We start from the raw sequence: 16,337 nt of genomic DNA on the forward strand, positions 1-16,337 counted from the left end.
ATTTTTTCTATGTGATGCTGTAAGTATTCTTCTAAAAGAAATTTCTAGATGCCACTCAGAATTTTTTTAGTAGTGTGAACAGGATGTATCCTGAGTCATATTCTGTCTCCTTGTCCCCACCTACACATGGGATAGAGGAAAATTCTTGTTACACAACACACAAATATTTGATGCTCAAGGTTCCGTGAAATGTACTCAGACTGTACATTCTTCTCCCATTTATTTACTGTGCCCTAAAAATTCCTCCTAAGTCTTTCAGCATTCACATCTCATATATTACAGGAAGGCTTTCTGGCTGTTTCACATCTGGAAAAAAAATGTCCTTTTGTCTGTCATAATGAATGTGCCTTTCTTTTTAGAATTCTGCAAACCTATTTATCCCTGATAATAGGGACTGTACTTTGTAGAGTCTTAACAGTAATCATAGTAATGTTCACAGAGAGAGCTCTCAAGAAATTTAGTTTCTGAACAGACATTCCCTGACTTAATTTGAAGATAATGAAAAGTGCTCTCAAAAACCTTCCTCAAGTATAGGTTCTTGACTTTAAATAGTTTTTCATTATGCCAGTTTCATTGGGGAAAATGGAATATTCAGGGAGTTTTAAATTTGTGCAGGTATTGCATGCTGTCTGCTTGATACAACTAAGAACAATATATTTGGCAGTCAAATTCCACGTCCTTGCTGTGATAGTTCAAGGGTTCCCATTAAATTAAAATCCGGTACCTGAGAGAGAGCTCTTGTAATAATGTGTTACCTGAGAGATGGCTGCATTAGTGACAATAGCAAAGGATAAGAGTAAGGGTTTATCTATTATATTTCTACCTATATTTCTACTTTTGATATCCACATTATAGATTTGTGTTATGATTTATGTATTTACATGTCAAGTTCCCTGATTTTTAAAATCATTGGTTGGAGCAATCCCTTCTGACTAGCTCATTAAGAAATGCCTGTACTTGTCTGGGAAGCTGTTGCAAGTTTTGACATAAAGTTGGATTCAATTTCTGCTCGCAGACTTTGTGGTCGAATACGAAGATGCGCTGCACGAACCAGGAGTGTGGCATTACCAGACGGAAGTTCCTGGAACTCAGACAACAGCGCAGCTGAAGTTGTCTCCGTATGTCAACTACTCGTTCCGTGTGATCGCTGTCAATAAGATTGGCAGAAGTCAGCCCAGTGAACCATCTGAGCAGTACCTGACAAAATCTGCAAGTAAATAATTATTCCCACTTACCAGGGATTGATTTCTGCTATGAATAGCATTGAATTTGCTTGGAATCGCACAGAAGTCATTCTTGTTCACGTGTAAATATTTAATTTTTAGGCCCTGATGAAAATCCTGCTAATGTACAAGGGATAGGCTCAGAACCTGATAATTTGGTAATAACATGGGAGGTAAGATGGGTCTTTTTTCAAGGTTTCATTTGTTTTCAGGTTTGTGAGTAGCATTTTTTTTTTTTTGAGAAACAACGAGAATACCAAATGCATTGCTTACTTAAAATGTTCTTGAAAAAGAGCTAAATTCAGACATTTTCCCATCTTCATTCTTGTGAAAAAACTGAATGTTGTTTGAAAAATATGAAAGTAAGTTAAGGAGGGGGCATATTATTTTCCTTGAGTGATTTCTCAAGATAAGCCAATAACTAGGTAATACAGGATGTTTTACTGCCAGTTCAGGAAAACTTCATTATATAAATTGAGGTTTATTTCAAGTAGAGTCTAATTTTTAGAGTGAATTCTAATGTGAATGTTACTTCTGCTGTCATCTTTTGTGGTAATTAATCATTGTGCACTTTCCACTAAAAAACATCTGTTGAAGTTTTCTCTATCATGCCCTTACCATCATGGCAGGAGCTCAAGGAGAGCAATGTAAAACCAATTGCCCCTCCCAGGCAAGAAATATTGTCTAGGGAACACTCTTTACAGGGAGTTGGTGTAAATCTGGTTTCCTCGCTTCCACTTCTTAAGAAATACTTGAAAACAAAATATAAATGCAGAAATCACAATATATTGATTGTGTAAGAATTAGCCACCAACATCATTCAATGTGATTTTTACCAAAAAGTGAAAAGCAACTGAACTGACCTTCTGTAAAAGCTAAATTGCATAACTTTCAGCAGCGCTTCTCTGTTGGAGAATACAGTGGTGAATTTTCAGTGACATTCTATAAAAGAATCAGTGTATTTCCTTGTAAATTCAGATTTTTAAGATGCTTCAGGATATTTAAAAATACTTCTTTTCATTTCAGCCTTTAAAAGGTTTTCAGTCTAATGGACCAGGGCTTCAGTACAAAGTCAGCTGGCGCCAGAAAGATGTTGATGATGAATGGACATCTGTTATAGTTGCAAATGTATCTAAATATATTGTGTCTGGTACACCAACTTTTGTTCCATATGAAGTAAGAGTGCAAGCTTTAAATGACTTGGGGTATGCACCAGAGCCATCAGAGGTGATTGGACATTCAGGGGAAGACTGTAAGTTTTGTAGTTTGACTCAGTTATCCTAATTAAAAGGAATTAAATGTGTAACCTAAATGGGTATTTAAAATACTGAAATATTGATAAAGGGGATAGTAGTTATTTTTTTTATTAAAAGGAAGCAGTTCAGAGATAATAGGGCTTCATAATACTCTGTAGTATTAATCCTGAAAACATAGGAATATTTTAACCTATTCCTTGAGTACAATGCAAAGTCTCATTCTGAAAAACTATGTTTGTGTGGTTTCTAATTCTAACTAGGTGCTTGTTGCATCCTTTCCACACAGTGCCAATGGTTGCTCCAGGCAATGTGCAGGTTCATGTTATTAACAGCACATTAGCAAGGGTGCATTGGGACCCAGTTCCACTAAAAACTGTCCGAGGGCACCTTCAAGGGTACAAAGTAAGTACAGTCAAAAGCATTCTCTTCCTTGTTTATTAAAATAGATCACTCTTCCTATATGAGATTGTATCCAAATTGAAGTAACTGACATGTAAGAGGACTCTTGCTTTTCAGTGAGCTCACAAGTTCTGCTGACAAGAGCAACAGCATTGATGCAATTCATACAGAGTTCAGCAATGTTCCAGCCTTGTGGCACTAGCTTCCTGTGACATTGTCCTTGAAGAGAAATGACATGTGTTTGCAATTAAGCTTGCACACATTAAACAGATAAAACAATGGTAACAGTTTTACAGATCTTATTCCAATGTAATTTAGAGGATGTGAAGAACTAGTATTTGTGTGAGTCTCTTCTAGGTCTAATGCTAAGGTTACTCATCTTCTGCCTCAATATGATAATCACATCTTTAATTCAGAGTAACTGGACACTTGTTAGCATATGCTGTGGTCTATATCTTTTTGGAGGCCAGGAAAAAGCTCAGTGTAAAAGCTCAACTTAAGGACATATGAAATGGCAGAAGATTTGGAGTGCCCATATAACTGAAGGGAGCTTATTGTAAGGTAGTGTGCTGCCTTTGATCGTAACTGAAAAGGCTGTGCTTGAGAAAAAAGACTAATTAATAGAGAAGGGAAGACAGAAGGACTTCAAGATCAGAAACTGGTGTCCCTGGGGGATAGGGAAAAGTTGCTTCAGTGAGGATATACTGACATCCTATGCTACAAAAGAAGAAAATAAAAATAATTCCTTCTTTGCTCCTCTGCAAGTATTCTCGTATGTTCTAACAGAACAGACTGCTTAGCCCAAACTAGGTTACTTTGTAAGACGGACTAATTTGAACTACTTCTGTTTAAATGAAAGGAGGTAAAATAAGTATTTGAAAAATTTAAACAGTAAAAAGTATTTGGAGGAGAATAAATATGTACCATACTTATAAAATGGAGCAGTCAAAAACATTGAAACTGAGCTTCAGTACTCTATAGGTGATTACCACATGAATGTGAGTTCCTGGTATGTGGAAATCTATTTCCTGGAAGAAAATATTACCATCCAGAGAGACTTAAACTAGTTCTGTATGACATAGCATGAATGTTTGTAGTTAGTGTGGTGCTTTGCCACACCAACTCAATAAACTCAGCTGAGAAACAGGATTTTACTAGTCTCTTAAATGTTTATCTGTTAGATGACAGCTTTACATCAACCTGCTATTTCACACTCATATTACAACCAAAAGAAAATGTCTATTATGTGAGGATTAAAAGGTTGGATCCTAGTGAAATTAGTGGTAATCATTAATCAAGCAACACTAAAGCTCATAATACAAATCACCAAATTTCTACTAAAGATCTATAGCAATACCAAAACCAAAATCCACAGACACATCTGCCTATACATCAGGTGTTAAGTTGAACAGCATGGTTACAGTGAATTGTCATCATCAGAGTTTAGATGGACATTTCTTTTTCCTCCAGCTTTCAGTATCTGAGGCTTATCTTCTGTCCTGGAATCACTAATGGGATCACTTTCCTTTTCAGGTGATCTAGGGGATTAGTCATGCCCGGATTACTTCTATTTAATTTGTTATGTTTTCTCTATATACAGTATAATTTTTTTTCTGTGGGGAGGAGAGCCACATGATTACACAAAGCTAAGCAAAACTGAAACTCAAATAAGCTACTTGAATAATAAACAAAACAAGCTCACAACCACAGGATTGACAACAGACCTGACCACTGAGTAGTTTTGCTGTTCTGGCTAGGACAAATGTGACAATGATATATCCTTAAATAAATTGCAGATGCAGCAGAAATATCTTAAATATTTTTTGCAAATACAGCTAAATCAAGCTAAAGTAGCTTAAAAACTAAACAAGGCATGAGAAATTGCAAGACCTGGTGGATAGCTATTATTATAAAGCTTTCTCTCAGTACAAACTGAAAACTTTTCATGGATGAGAAGTATGTTTTAAGTATCTTCATCATCAACATAGCTTACAAAGCACATGACTAGCTCTTTGTAAACACAGCAGCAAAATCCTCACACTCAGGCTTTCCTAATAAAATTGTTTCTGCCAGTAGCCCAATATACAGTGTAGTGTTGGGGACAGATTTCTTAGTAAAGAGAGGGGTACTTCTCTAAAGAGTGACATCTTGAAGGCAAATGTTTGGACAAAGCAGGAACATAACTAAGCAGCAGTCTACAGCACATCATGCATATTTTGCTCTTGTATTAATCTAGCTATTACTCAATATACTATGGTACTATAAAGCTTTTCAAACCTAAGAAGTAATTAAGAAAAATGTGATGCACTCTCATTTATTATAGCTTATGAGTTTCAGTACCAATAGTACCAACACTTCAAGTTGTCTTTCTACAGTAGTTGATAGGATGAGAGCTATAGGATGATAGCTGGTGATATTGAAAAACATTAACTCAAACCACGTAAAACTCAGTGGCATTTAAAAGTGATTGGAGTGAAAAGGTCTGTTGAAAGCTAGTGTTAGTGTAACATTGCTTTATAGCTATCTAGCTGGGCTTTGCAAGTCTTAACAGCTCCTGTTTTTGAATTCCTATGTGACATCCCAGCTTCCTTAATTAAGGAGGTGTTTTGCAGTTGGCCTGAATAGAAACAGATTTTTATTCATTTACATTTCTTAATCATTTAGCTTGTGATCATATGTACATGCAAACGATGCTGTGAAAAATAAACAATTATGTATTTGAAGGTGACAATCCTAGGAGTAACACAAGTCTTTGGAGGGGCAACTATTAATATCTTTCGAGCTATCATGGTAGAGAGACTGCATAGTAAAGAGAGTGCAAAGTACCTCTGAGGCTCATATGGAGTTTCTTAGAAACTCAGTCAGCTCAATGGACATCAGAATCAGCTTTCTCATCTGATCAAATTGTCACATAATTGGAGGAACAGTCTTCCTGTCCCTGGGTGGAGATCATTTCAATACTGTTACCTTAGAGTCATTTCAGAACTTGTGTGTTTTTCCAGCACAGTCAAATCTTTTGGTTTCTTCCCCATTTAAAGGTAATCCCACATCAAGGAATAGCATGGTTGGGGATGTGACCTAACAAGGAGGCAAAGTACAAATCTGCTTTGGAAGGCCTGTAGACATGTTACTGAAAGACTGGATAACTTCTGCCTCTCAGATAGACTGGGTAACAGGAGAATGATCACATACCAATGCAGTTCCCAACCAGAACTTGTGTCAAACTGGCTTTGAGCATTAGCAGAACTGGCGAGTGGTATTCTGCACCCAGTTGTGTAGACTGTTTCTGGACAAGGTCTGCTTCTGGAGCAGGAAAGCTCTACGTTGTGTCTCACCTGAGCTTATTAAAATTGTGGTTATTCCAACCTGTAATTCATGGACACTCATGGAAAAGCTCAGCATTCAGAAAATCAGAACAGCTAAGCACTCACTGTAGGTTTTTTTTTAATTTGTTTCTAGGTTTACTACTGGAAAGTGCAGAGTCTATCCAGAAGGAGTAGGCGACATGTAGAAAAAAAGATCTTGACTTTCAGGGGAAACAAGACTTTTGGAATGTTACCAGGGCTGGAGCCCTATAGTTCTTACAAGCTGAATGTTAGAGTTGTTAATGGTAAAGGAGAAGGACCAGCAAGCCCAGACAAAGTATTTAAGACCCCTGAAGGAGGTATGAAATGAAAAACCTAGATATTAAAGTTAAATGGGGTTTACTTGGGCTTCATAAAATAATAATTTGTCTCGATACAGTAATATTCTTAAGAATTAATAATTCATGACCTGTCTTAAATTAATCTACTTTGTATTTATTCTGTGTTCTTTTAAAAAAAGTTCCTAGCTCACCCTCCTTTCTGAAGATTACTAACCCAACATTGGACTCTCTGACTCTGGAGTGGGGTTCACCCACCCATCCAAATGGTGTTTTGACATCATATACACTGAAGTTTCAGCCAAGTAAGTTAAATATGAATATATTTTGGGGGTTAGATTTTGGATCTTTAAAGTCCTTTCCAACCCAAACCATTCTATGACTCTGTGATACAACTCTAATTTAGGCAGTATATCTACCAAATAATTATCCATTTATGAAGAAAAAATTATGTTAAATTTATAATGTACAAAAGATATGATTGCATTGTAAATGTCAAGTTTGAAAAAGAGCAGTGTATTTTGATAATATAGATAACTGCATTTGGAAAACTTTCCTTGCTGAAGTACAAGGTTAGCATTTTTATTACTTTTATTACTTCAAACCACATTCACAGAAAAATAGAGGTGAAGTCCTACATGCAAGTGGCATCCAAGTTAGATGCAAGATACTACTACTTACAAGTTCTATAATCTAACTGCAGAGAAAATTTCATTAGAAGTAAATCAAAGAATGTCCAATTATATTGTCTGCATTTCCAACTTTCATTATATTATAATCTTAAAAAGAAAAATTCATAAATGTGTCATTTACTCATATCAGAGCTATTAAATCATTTCTTTAGGATCCCAACTGCTTACTTAGCTCAGAAATTTGTCAGCAGAGACACTGGAAATGAAAAAGTTTCACATGCATGGAACAGATAAAGGAAGTTTACTTTCTTCCACTTACCAAATTCCACTGTTCTTTGGCATTAGACACAAGTAGCTTCAGTGTTTTCTTTTCCTAAGCATACTGAACTTAGAGTGTCAGAATTTTTCAATGATCAGGGCTTCAATTCTGCATAAGTTCAGATGATTTGATGTGAACTCATTTGCCTTGGATTCAGATATTTATGAGAATGGAACTTGATCTTAAAAAACTTGCTGGTGCTCCCTATCTCCCAGTTGGATTTTACACAAAGGTGACTTTCTTTTGAAAGTGTAGATGCAGCAGACAAGCAAAAAAAAATACATACAAGCCAAGAAAAGCCTTTTTTAACGCAATGACAGGGTACACAACTTTCCTAATTTTTTCTTTCTCTTTTTTTTGTAACAAGTCAACAACACACATGAATTGGGTCCCTTGGTAGAGATAAGAATTCCTGCCAACGAGAGCAGCTTGATATTAAAAAATTTAAATTACAGCACCCGGTACAAGTTTTACTTTAACGCACAAACTTCAGTTGGATCAGGAAGTCAGATAACTGAGGAAGCAGTAACAATTATGGATGAAGGTAAGATGGGTATGTATAAGGAAAGTCCATTGAGTTTAAAAACCACTACAGATTGTATTAAACATCTATATCTAAATATTGCTATTGCTTCCTTCCACTAAGGAAATAGGGCCTGGCGATTTTTTTTCTAGGGCTTTCTTAACTGTATTATACACTAATACAGTATTTTAAATAATTTTAAAGAAAATACATGCAAATATTTCCTACTGTAGTGGGAATCCCCAAAGAGGTGTAAAGCCTCTTCTTTTAACATAAACTCACAAGCTCTCAGACAGACATTGGCCTTTCTGGTCTTCAAGTTTCATGTAACTTTACATTTTTAGTGTTCTTTGTCTATTCACCTCTTCTGCATCATTGACCAGCTTTGGTCACAGAGAAAAATACTTGAATGATGCAGGTTTGTGACCAGAGGAAGTTACTTCTTTTTTGAAGTATGCAACAGCTTCTGTGAAATCTAAATTGCTTTCACAGAGCTGGCAAAAAACTGTAAAACTGTTGAAATAAATTCATCATCTATGGTCCCAAGTAACTGTATAGTATTTAAAAACTACCAAGTCACCATTTATTTTTATATTTATAGCCATTCTAGAGCTTTGTTAAAGTTGTTTTTTAATTAAATATGGTTGCTTAATAAAATAAGAATTATTTAAAACAAACAGGAAATTTGGAACTTTTTTTTTTCATTTTGATCATCTTAATATTAAGTCTAGTTTGGTACCATGTTTTCACATATTTTTATGCTCAGTAAAATTATGGTATGTTGGAATTGCCATAGGTGAGTTGGCATTCAATGCAATTTCTCTGACAGAGCATTATGTCTGCATTTATTTTAAATCGTGAATCCTAACAAGCACGAGCAATAAAATTTTGTAAATGCATGTACGTTAATTTTTGTCTTGTAGTAGTCTGTCAGTGTTCAGCACAAGTGGATTGTTTCTAATTTATTTGAATTAATATATTTTATCTAGTCTGCATGCTTTTTTAAATGAACTTATGTATGTATGTTTCCTTTGGTGTTGTATCTAATTATATAGTGTTCCTATTCTTGTTTTCCTCCATTAAAGCTGGTATTCTCCATCCTGCTGTAGGTGCAGGCAAAGGTAAAATGAAACTGCATGATTTGTTAATGTGTGGATTTTGCAGTGTTGCAAATGGGTAAATTACAGTGGTAAGGACAGAAAATCTTGGACTACACATTTTTCTACAAAGTATAATCAGTGCTGGAAGAAAACAGTTGTGGGGTTTTTTTGTTTGGGTTTGTTGTTTTTTGTTTTTTTGGTTTTTTTTAAGGAATCCAGAATGCTTTTTAATACCTTTCATTTGTTTATTTTGCCACAGAGTTCCAGGGGAATTCATTAGCTTTGCTTCAGCGAAGTCTAATTATTTCTGAACATTTAACAGATGTATGTCACTGTCATAAATATTCAGGATCCAGGTGCACTAGCACTGATTAGCTGGAGTAGAAAACACAGCAGTTTTGCAAAGGAGATTCATTTACTGCTTGTGCCATGTGCATTTTTTTGTTGTTTGTTTCAAAAAACTATCTGCATTCTTGTTCTCACTGCGGATTAATGCTACCCACTTGAACACATTTACTTCATTTGCAAGCCAACTGTGCATAGGGTACAGATGACTGACAGTACCCTCTGTCTACTTCTCAGTTTGAGTATCAGATTGAATATACAGGCAAATGTCTTCCCACTGTTGTAGCTTCACAGATCTTATGAGTGAGTACTTGAGGGTATTTCAGTGAGTAGAATCTAGTATCATCCTTATTAGTGAATTTGGTAATATTTAGTTCTTTGTGATGCAGTTTTGCACACAGTTTTTATGAATTTTGGTACCTTCGTTGTCAGAAGCAAAGGTTGTCCTGAGGTAGCTCAAACTCAGAAATGTGTCTCTATACAGAGGTGTCATTGAATCACAGAGGTGTCATTAACACTCATGAACACCTGTGCTTCAGATTCTCAGACCAAAACCAGCACAAATCAAAATCTGTACATGAAATACCCAACATATTTATAAACTTGGAAGAGACAGCATAAGGTGTTTTACATATAACTTCTTTTCACTTGGTTATCATGTGTTGTGAATGATAGCAGCCATAGGAAAGAAATTCATTCACTCAGTCTGGTATAAATCTGACAATATATAAATATATGTATGCCTGCATTTGGGCATATATAGTATATATTTTTATATGTATATTTAAGTGTATTCTAATATCAGATGGATTTCTGGTAAGTGTGTGAAGTTTTGGAATTATTTTAATGACAAGTCTTGCTTACTATTTTAGTCTAGTCGTAGCTGAGAAGTCAGCACAGATTGGAACAATCAAACTGGCTTTAGTCCTGGACATGCACAGCAGAAATGTAAATTAAGTTCTCATTATTTATAGCTGACTCTGAAAACTCATGCAAGGAAAAATGGATTCTCTGTGTGAAACTGAGGTCTAATTATAGCTGTATCACAGTCTGTGGCTATCAGAAAACATCTTAATTATAAGATCAGCTGGAGCAGCTCACATTTCAGAGCTGTCATTTCAGATTCTCTGAAAACTAAGCAGATGTCTTTGTTTGGTTCCATGTTGTTTATGGTTTCAAAGTTTTCACATATTCCTGTAGCATGTAGCTCTTGCGATTGCAAAGAAGACTTTGGATCTGCAAACAGGATGGAACTAAAGCCATGACATCTGTTAGGACATCTGAGTTGCTGCAGGTCTGAGATGAATGTTCTCAGTGGTTACTTACATTACCGTGTTAACTGCTTCACTACTGATCAGCAACCACGAATAAGGAAAAGAGGATCATAGTATCAAGAGCCAAATTAGTTGGTCTCATGAGTGGGTGGGTTTGGAAGATAGAAGTGCTCAGCCCACTCAAAAAGAAGCTGTACCCAGCAGTGAACTTCCCTTCCCCTTTTAAGTGCAGGAGGGCCTTTATGTCTTTACAGTTCTTACTAATTTGGACCCAAAAACAAGTTTAGATATTCCCAACCTTTTTGAGTCTATCAAAAACATATCAGGTTTTTAATTTTGAAGGGCAGAACTTTCCAGGAAAATGTAATTATCCTTTTTCTTTGAGCTTGAAGACACTGATCCTGGAAGATCAGCAGACATTAGGTCCTAGATTCAGCCAGCCTAAATTGCTGAACTGAAATTTCTGTATTCGGTGTTTCCTACTGGATAGCTGCCCCTGAAGACCCACAGTTTGGCCAGCCACATACATTAAACACATGGTCCTGGAGGAATTAAAATAATTTAAACCTTAGTGAGCTGTGCCACTTGGGACATATTTCACTTCTCAGAGTAAAACTATAAATTAAAGTGCAGAGGGATATATTTCTGTGGTAAATCTAAGGATCTTAATAGACTCAATATTTTTACTGTTGCAAGCCTACACAATACATCATGAGACATGTTATTTACTAGATGGAAAAGCTATCCTATTGTAGTTGATACTCCTATTTGACTTGCACTATCATTTTTCCTTTCTAATACTCTGATGTTATGAATGACTTAAAATTGATCAAATTAATGGTCCTGCAAAGAAAACAGATTTTTTTTTCTTTGCAACCTATATTGTAAACGTTTGAAACTTCATATGTAAAACAGAATTTATTATACCTAATGTTAGATGCTCAGTATGCCCTGGTATTGCCATTTTTGTATTGGCATCTAACCACAGGCATGAGGTAACAGAGGTGTGAGAAAAATGGGGAAATAACTCAATTACATATAAAATAATTATAGTAGCAGCTGGAAAGTGACTCGGGTGATCATGGGAGTCAAGTCTTTTCTGTCCTTTTCCATTAAAAGTTTTAAATAACTGCCCTATAGAGGAAGGAAGAGAATTCCAGTTTGTCCAGTGGTAGGAATGACAGTTGCTGGTTAAGAGTCATAGGGGTGCATGTTTGTTGTAAGCTGAAGTGTCATGGCATGTCAGCCTCATTTCACAAGCCCTCTCATTTCACTTTTTAGTTTATTTTTTATTTAGTCAAAATTTATATTTACAAGCAAGGTCTTGTAATCTGCATGCATGCAGACACTGGTAACTGGTAGTCTTGAAATGCAATGAAAATAAGTTTGTGAGGTCACAGTAACCTTTAATTGTACTTAGTGCCTCCTGTCACTGGTACTCTATCTGGTCTGTCTTCTTCATGTGAACTTCCTATCTCAAGTACTACTGAGAAATAGTACTCTCTTTTGTTACAAGGGAGAAAAACTAGCAGTCTGTCCTCTGGGTTTGAAGCTATTCTTTTGGGGTTTTTGGCTAAATCACCAATAAGTAGCTCTTAACCACAGGCTAGAAATCAGTCAAAACTGAGTTCATATCTCTGATCTCTTTGTAGAAGATCATCTCAGTTTTCTTTATTCTGTACAAAATGCAGTTCTTTAAATAATTTTCTCTGCCCACCATCTGTTTTCTCTCCCTCTTGAATCATTTCACATAATGTCTCCATGTCTTTTGCTAACAATTTCAAGCTGCTTTTTTAGTCAAGTTAAGTGTAGTATTTTTGTATTGCTTCTTCAGCCGCTCTCCCCCTGTGGACTTCTCAATTATGTGTCTGTGTGATTCTTTCAGTACAGCCTGCTATGCAGAACCACTGCTTTGTCTTCTTTTAAGTTTGCTGGGAACAATGCTGATGCTTTGCATGCTAGACTAGAGAAAATTAGTACTATCACTGTGCAAAAATTCCTGCAAATACTTTTTGCTTTGTAGATGTCATGCCACATGCTCATCAGTGACACGACTTTTTGCATTTCTTTTTTGGCTTCTGTATTTCTTACACTACAGAAATGCTCTTGCAATTGGCCTAAATAATCTCAGAAGTGACTAATGCCCATTTCTCACGGCCAGAAATGGAATTTACTCCTACTGTTATACTAAAGCTTGAATTTCATACTATGAATGTTAAAAGGGCAAAGAAAAGTAAACCCTTTTTCTGTATCTGACAGGCTCTGGCAAAATCTATTACCTTCGTCCTTCATTTTTTCTTGGGCATGTGTGGGTTTTTTCCTTTAAATGAACTTTTCTCTTTATGTATGCATTTTAAATAATTGTCTACAATATATTGTTTTGTGTGGGACTTTTTTCCATTTTACACTGGTCTTCAAATTTTTTCTTGTCACTTACCCAATATTTTTTCCTGAATATCAGGTGAATTCCATGAAAATTCCTAAAGTTTAGTCACTTTGGGGATTATTTAATTTATTGTTCTTCTGGATTAAATCTTGAGAAAGAGTACCTAATTTGTTGTCAAAATACCTTCTGATCTCGTGTCTTATTAAATTCTATTGATTCTGCAGCCCAGGTATAACTGTTATTTGTAGGAACTATGTTCCTGAAAGGCTGAAAAATTAAATAAAACTCAACCAAAAAACTCCAGTAAAAAAGCACTGGAATTAATTTGAAGAGAAAGGAAAATTTTACTTTGAGCCTAGGCCTCTTTCTCAGCAATTGGCAAATGCTTTTATATGGTACTACAGGAATGAAACCATACTCAGAAGTTCCAGTACATTTTGCATTGTATCGAGGCAGGAATAAAAAAGCTGAATTTTGCCAGAGGTAGCCGAATAAGAGCAGGTCTGTATAAAACCTGTAGCTTACTGACAGTCCATGCCCATGGTTTTTAGAGTGATGCTTTTGCCAGCACTGCTGCACAGTGTGGTGCATGGTGACAGATAACGAGCACAGTGCTCTGCTCCCCAGGACAAAGATTTCTGCCTGCCCCTCTCCCCCCACTTTTCCCAACTGGCCCTTGCACACGCTGGGAGCTTCTGCCAGCTGACAATTACACATCTGCCATTTGTGAACAGTGCTGGGAAACATACTGAAGAGCTGAGAGGTTAATTATAATTAGAGGTGTGGTGATTGAGAAGACAGTCTGGGTAGGTTGAAGACAACTTTAAATGTTGTAACCAATTCACCTCTAAGATTTCATCACCACAGGATCCATCAGCTGTCTTTTAATGTCTTCATGTTGCAAATATGGCACTTTTAACAGACTTTAATAAAACTTTGCAGGCCTGATGGCAAATGAGATCAAGCAATAGTGCAAAAGAGGAGAATTGCAAAAATAATGATTTTGTAAAGAAATTTTCTACTGAACAAATTTCCTGGTGCACTGTATTCAATGGTAAAAAACCACAAAATTTAAATCTGACCAAATACTACATGTGGGTAAATCTGTACGAACAGCTATTGGTAAGAATCAGATATGAGTGTATCTGATAAATAATAGCATAAATCAGTCACTTGAGAGGATTTAGAAATCAAGACACCAAGGAAATTAAGGTAACTTTCAGAGCCAACTTGATTGTTATATGCAATCATATGAACAGAAAGACTTTTACTGGATACTTTAATCCAGCAGGTAACTCTTTAATGAGAGCCGAAACTGGAATTTGGAGATGGAAAAATACCCCACAAGATAAGACTGGTTAGGAGTCTTTCATGGAAGATGAGGCAGTTTCCTTCATCCCCAAGTGCTCAGGCATGAGAAGGGAGAAGTTAGGGGTAATGCTGTGGCATCTGTTTGCAGCCCAGGTATAACAGATTATTGCTAACAGTTTTTTCTGTCTTTAATATTGTGGCAAATATCAGTCATATGGTTGTGCTGCTAATTAGACATCTTCCGTGGAAGACCAAAATCCAGGACAATGTGGCTTTGAGAAAATACAATTTAATGAAACAAAGTCATATTTCAGATACAAACCACTTGTCTTCTTGGCACAGCAAAAGTGCTGAGATGGTTATTGAAACAAACACCTGTTCCTATGTGTAAATCAGGAAGGAAGTTTATACATCCTGTCTGCAATCTCAAACTCTGCACCCTCCTAAATTTAGAGACTGCTATTCTTCCCTCTTGCTACCTCCAAGTGGCACAGGGGAACAGAATCTAATCCCCTTGCATTACCATAATGTATATGGTTACATGCTAGATTTCCCATAGACAGCTCTGGCTTTAGTATTCCTTAGGGTGGTTGTTGTGACTTACAGACCTAGATGGATTTTTTTTTTTTTAAATCTAGTGCTTTCTATATTTTATTGTTCAGATGGTTTTAACAGAAATAAATCTATTCATTATTATTTAAATAATATATTCCTTATTATTTTGGTTGGTGAAAGAAATTATATATAAGCACAACTTAGCTACAAGACATCAGATAGGGGAGTAGTACAGATTGAATTGTTGAATGAATACTACTGGAACAGGGTTAAGAAGAAAAATTTGACGCAAATATGGGGATAAAAAAATTTAGTTTGTAAAACATTGTAATAATCAGAATACATTATCAGGAGAACTGATGAAATTTGCATAATTTAGGTATTTAAAAAATACTCAGAAACTACAGTTGTCTAAAAATTGTACTCATATTATTTCATCTGTTCTAGGGGCCCAAGTAAGACATTTTCTCTTTGCATATAACTTTGAACTTTTTCCAGTTGGCCATATGGACAAAGCCAGCCTGTTAGAAGAAGAAAATAATTTAAGTGGATAGATAAATTCTGTGCAGCCCCTCTTGCCTTGATAACAGGATTTACTCCTTTTATTTTCTTGTATAGATGAAGCCATTGGAATTCTGTCATTTTTCTTTACTGAGAGAAGGTTTTTATCTCTGATGTTTCATGGTCCTCTGGGAAGCATTTTTAATGCTTCTAATGGAATACGTTTTTAGCAGGATAGAAAAGTCAGTGGCAAAGTGAGGTGTTTTCAGTTAAAACTAATTTCATACCTTTGAGGAGCATCCTCTTTGTATCTGCCCTGTTACAGCATTAGAACTGTTAAAATCTATTTTTTATTAGTATTAAGCAAGCAGAGATACTGAGATACATATCCTTTTGTAACAAGCATAACTGCAGCTGAAGCTGAGCAAAGAACTAAGGTATGAGCACAGAAGTGGCTGATTTCAGGATGCTGAAGAGAGAAGCTCTTCTTTTCATAGATGTGGGCATTTTGCCTCTCTGTGAAAAGTACTGTTGTCTGACCAGGGTGGCAGCAGTAAGACACAGTACCTTAAAATGGGCAGCTCCTTGCATTCCAGTGATTTGTGTCCTTCACATCAGAGTATTTTGATATTGGCTTTCCAATATCTGATGTGTAGTGTTCCAATGTCTAAAGGGGCCATGAATCCATAATACTAACAAAAGCTGATTTTGGGAATGTCCTGGGAAAGTAAAGCTGCCAGTACATAGATACTTCAGTTTGTTTTCAAATACACGTGTATCACTTAGCTGCTTCATATTTTAACAAGTAAAACTGATTGAATCCTGCATGATTTTAGAATGTGCATGTGTTATTTATTTAACAGGTAAGGT

General features: G+C 36.0%; 1 protein-coding gene across 4 annotated transcripts in view; it reads left to right on the forward strand.

Annotated features, from left to right (window-relative positions):
- The window catches only part of NRCAM (neuronal cell adhesion molecule), a 148,987-nt gene that overhangs the window by 111,709 nt on the left and 20,941 nt on the right, over nucleotides 1–16,337 (forward strand). For 2 of the 4 annotated variants that reach the window (XM_068997548.1, XM_068997557.1), the window contains 7 exons: nucleotides 1,016–1,213; nucleotides 1,326–1,396; nucleotides 2,250–2,475; nucleotides 2,766–2,881; nucleotides 6,338–6,542; nucleotides 6,704–6,826; nucleotides 7,840–8,016. In XM_068997548.1, coding sequence (XP_068853649.1) covers nucleotides 1,016–1,213; nucleotides 1,326–1,396; nucleotides 2,250–2,475; nucleotides 2,766–2,881; nucleotides 6,338–6,542; nucleotides 6,704–6,826; nucleotides 7,840–8,016 — 1,116 coding nt within the window. Of the gene's footprint in view, nucleotides 1–1,015; nucleotides 1,214–1,325; nucleotides 1,397–2,249; nucleotides 2,476–2,765; nucleotides 2,882–6,337; nucleotides 6,543–6,703; nucleotides 6,827–7,839; nucleotides 8,026–9,080; nucleotides 9,117–16,337 lie in introns of all 4 variants that reach the window. The other 2 variants (XM_068997531.1, XM_068997540.1) reach the window with 2 other exon arrangements.

Source organism: Aphelocoma coerulescens, chromosome 1A, assembly GCF_041296385.1.
Source record: "Aphelocoma coerulescens isolate FSJ_1873_10779 chromosome 1A, UR_Acoe_1.0, whole genome shotgun sequence".
Classification (NCBI taxonomy): domain Eukaryota; kingdom Metazoa; phylum Chordata; class Aves; order Passeriformes; family Corvidae; genus Aphelocoma; species Aphelocoma coerulescens.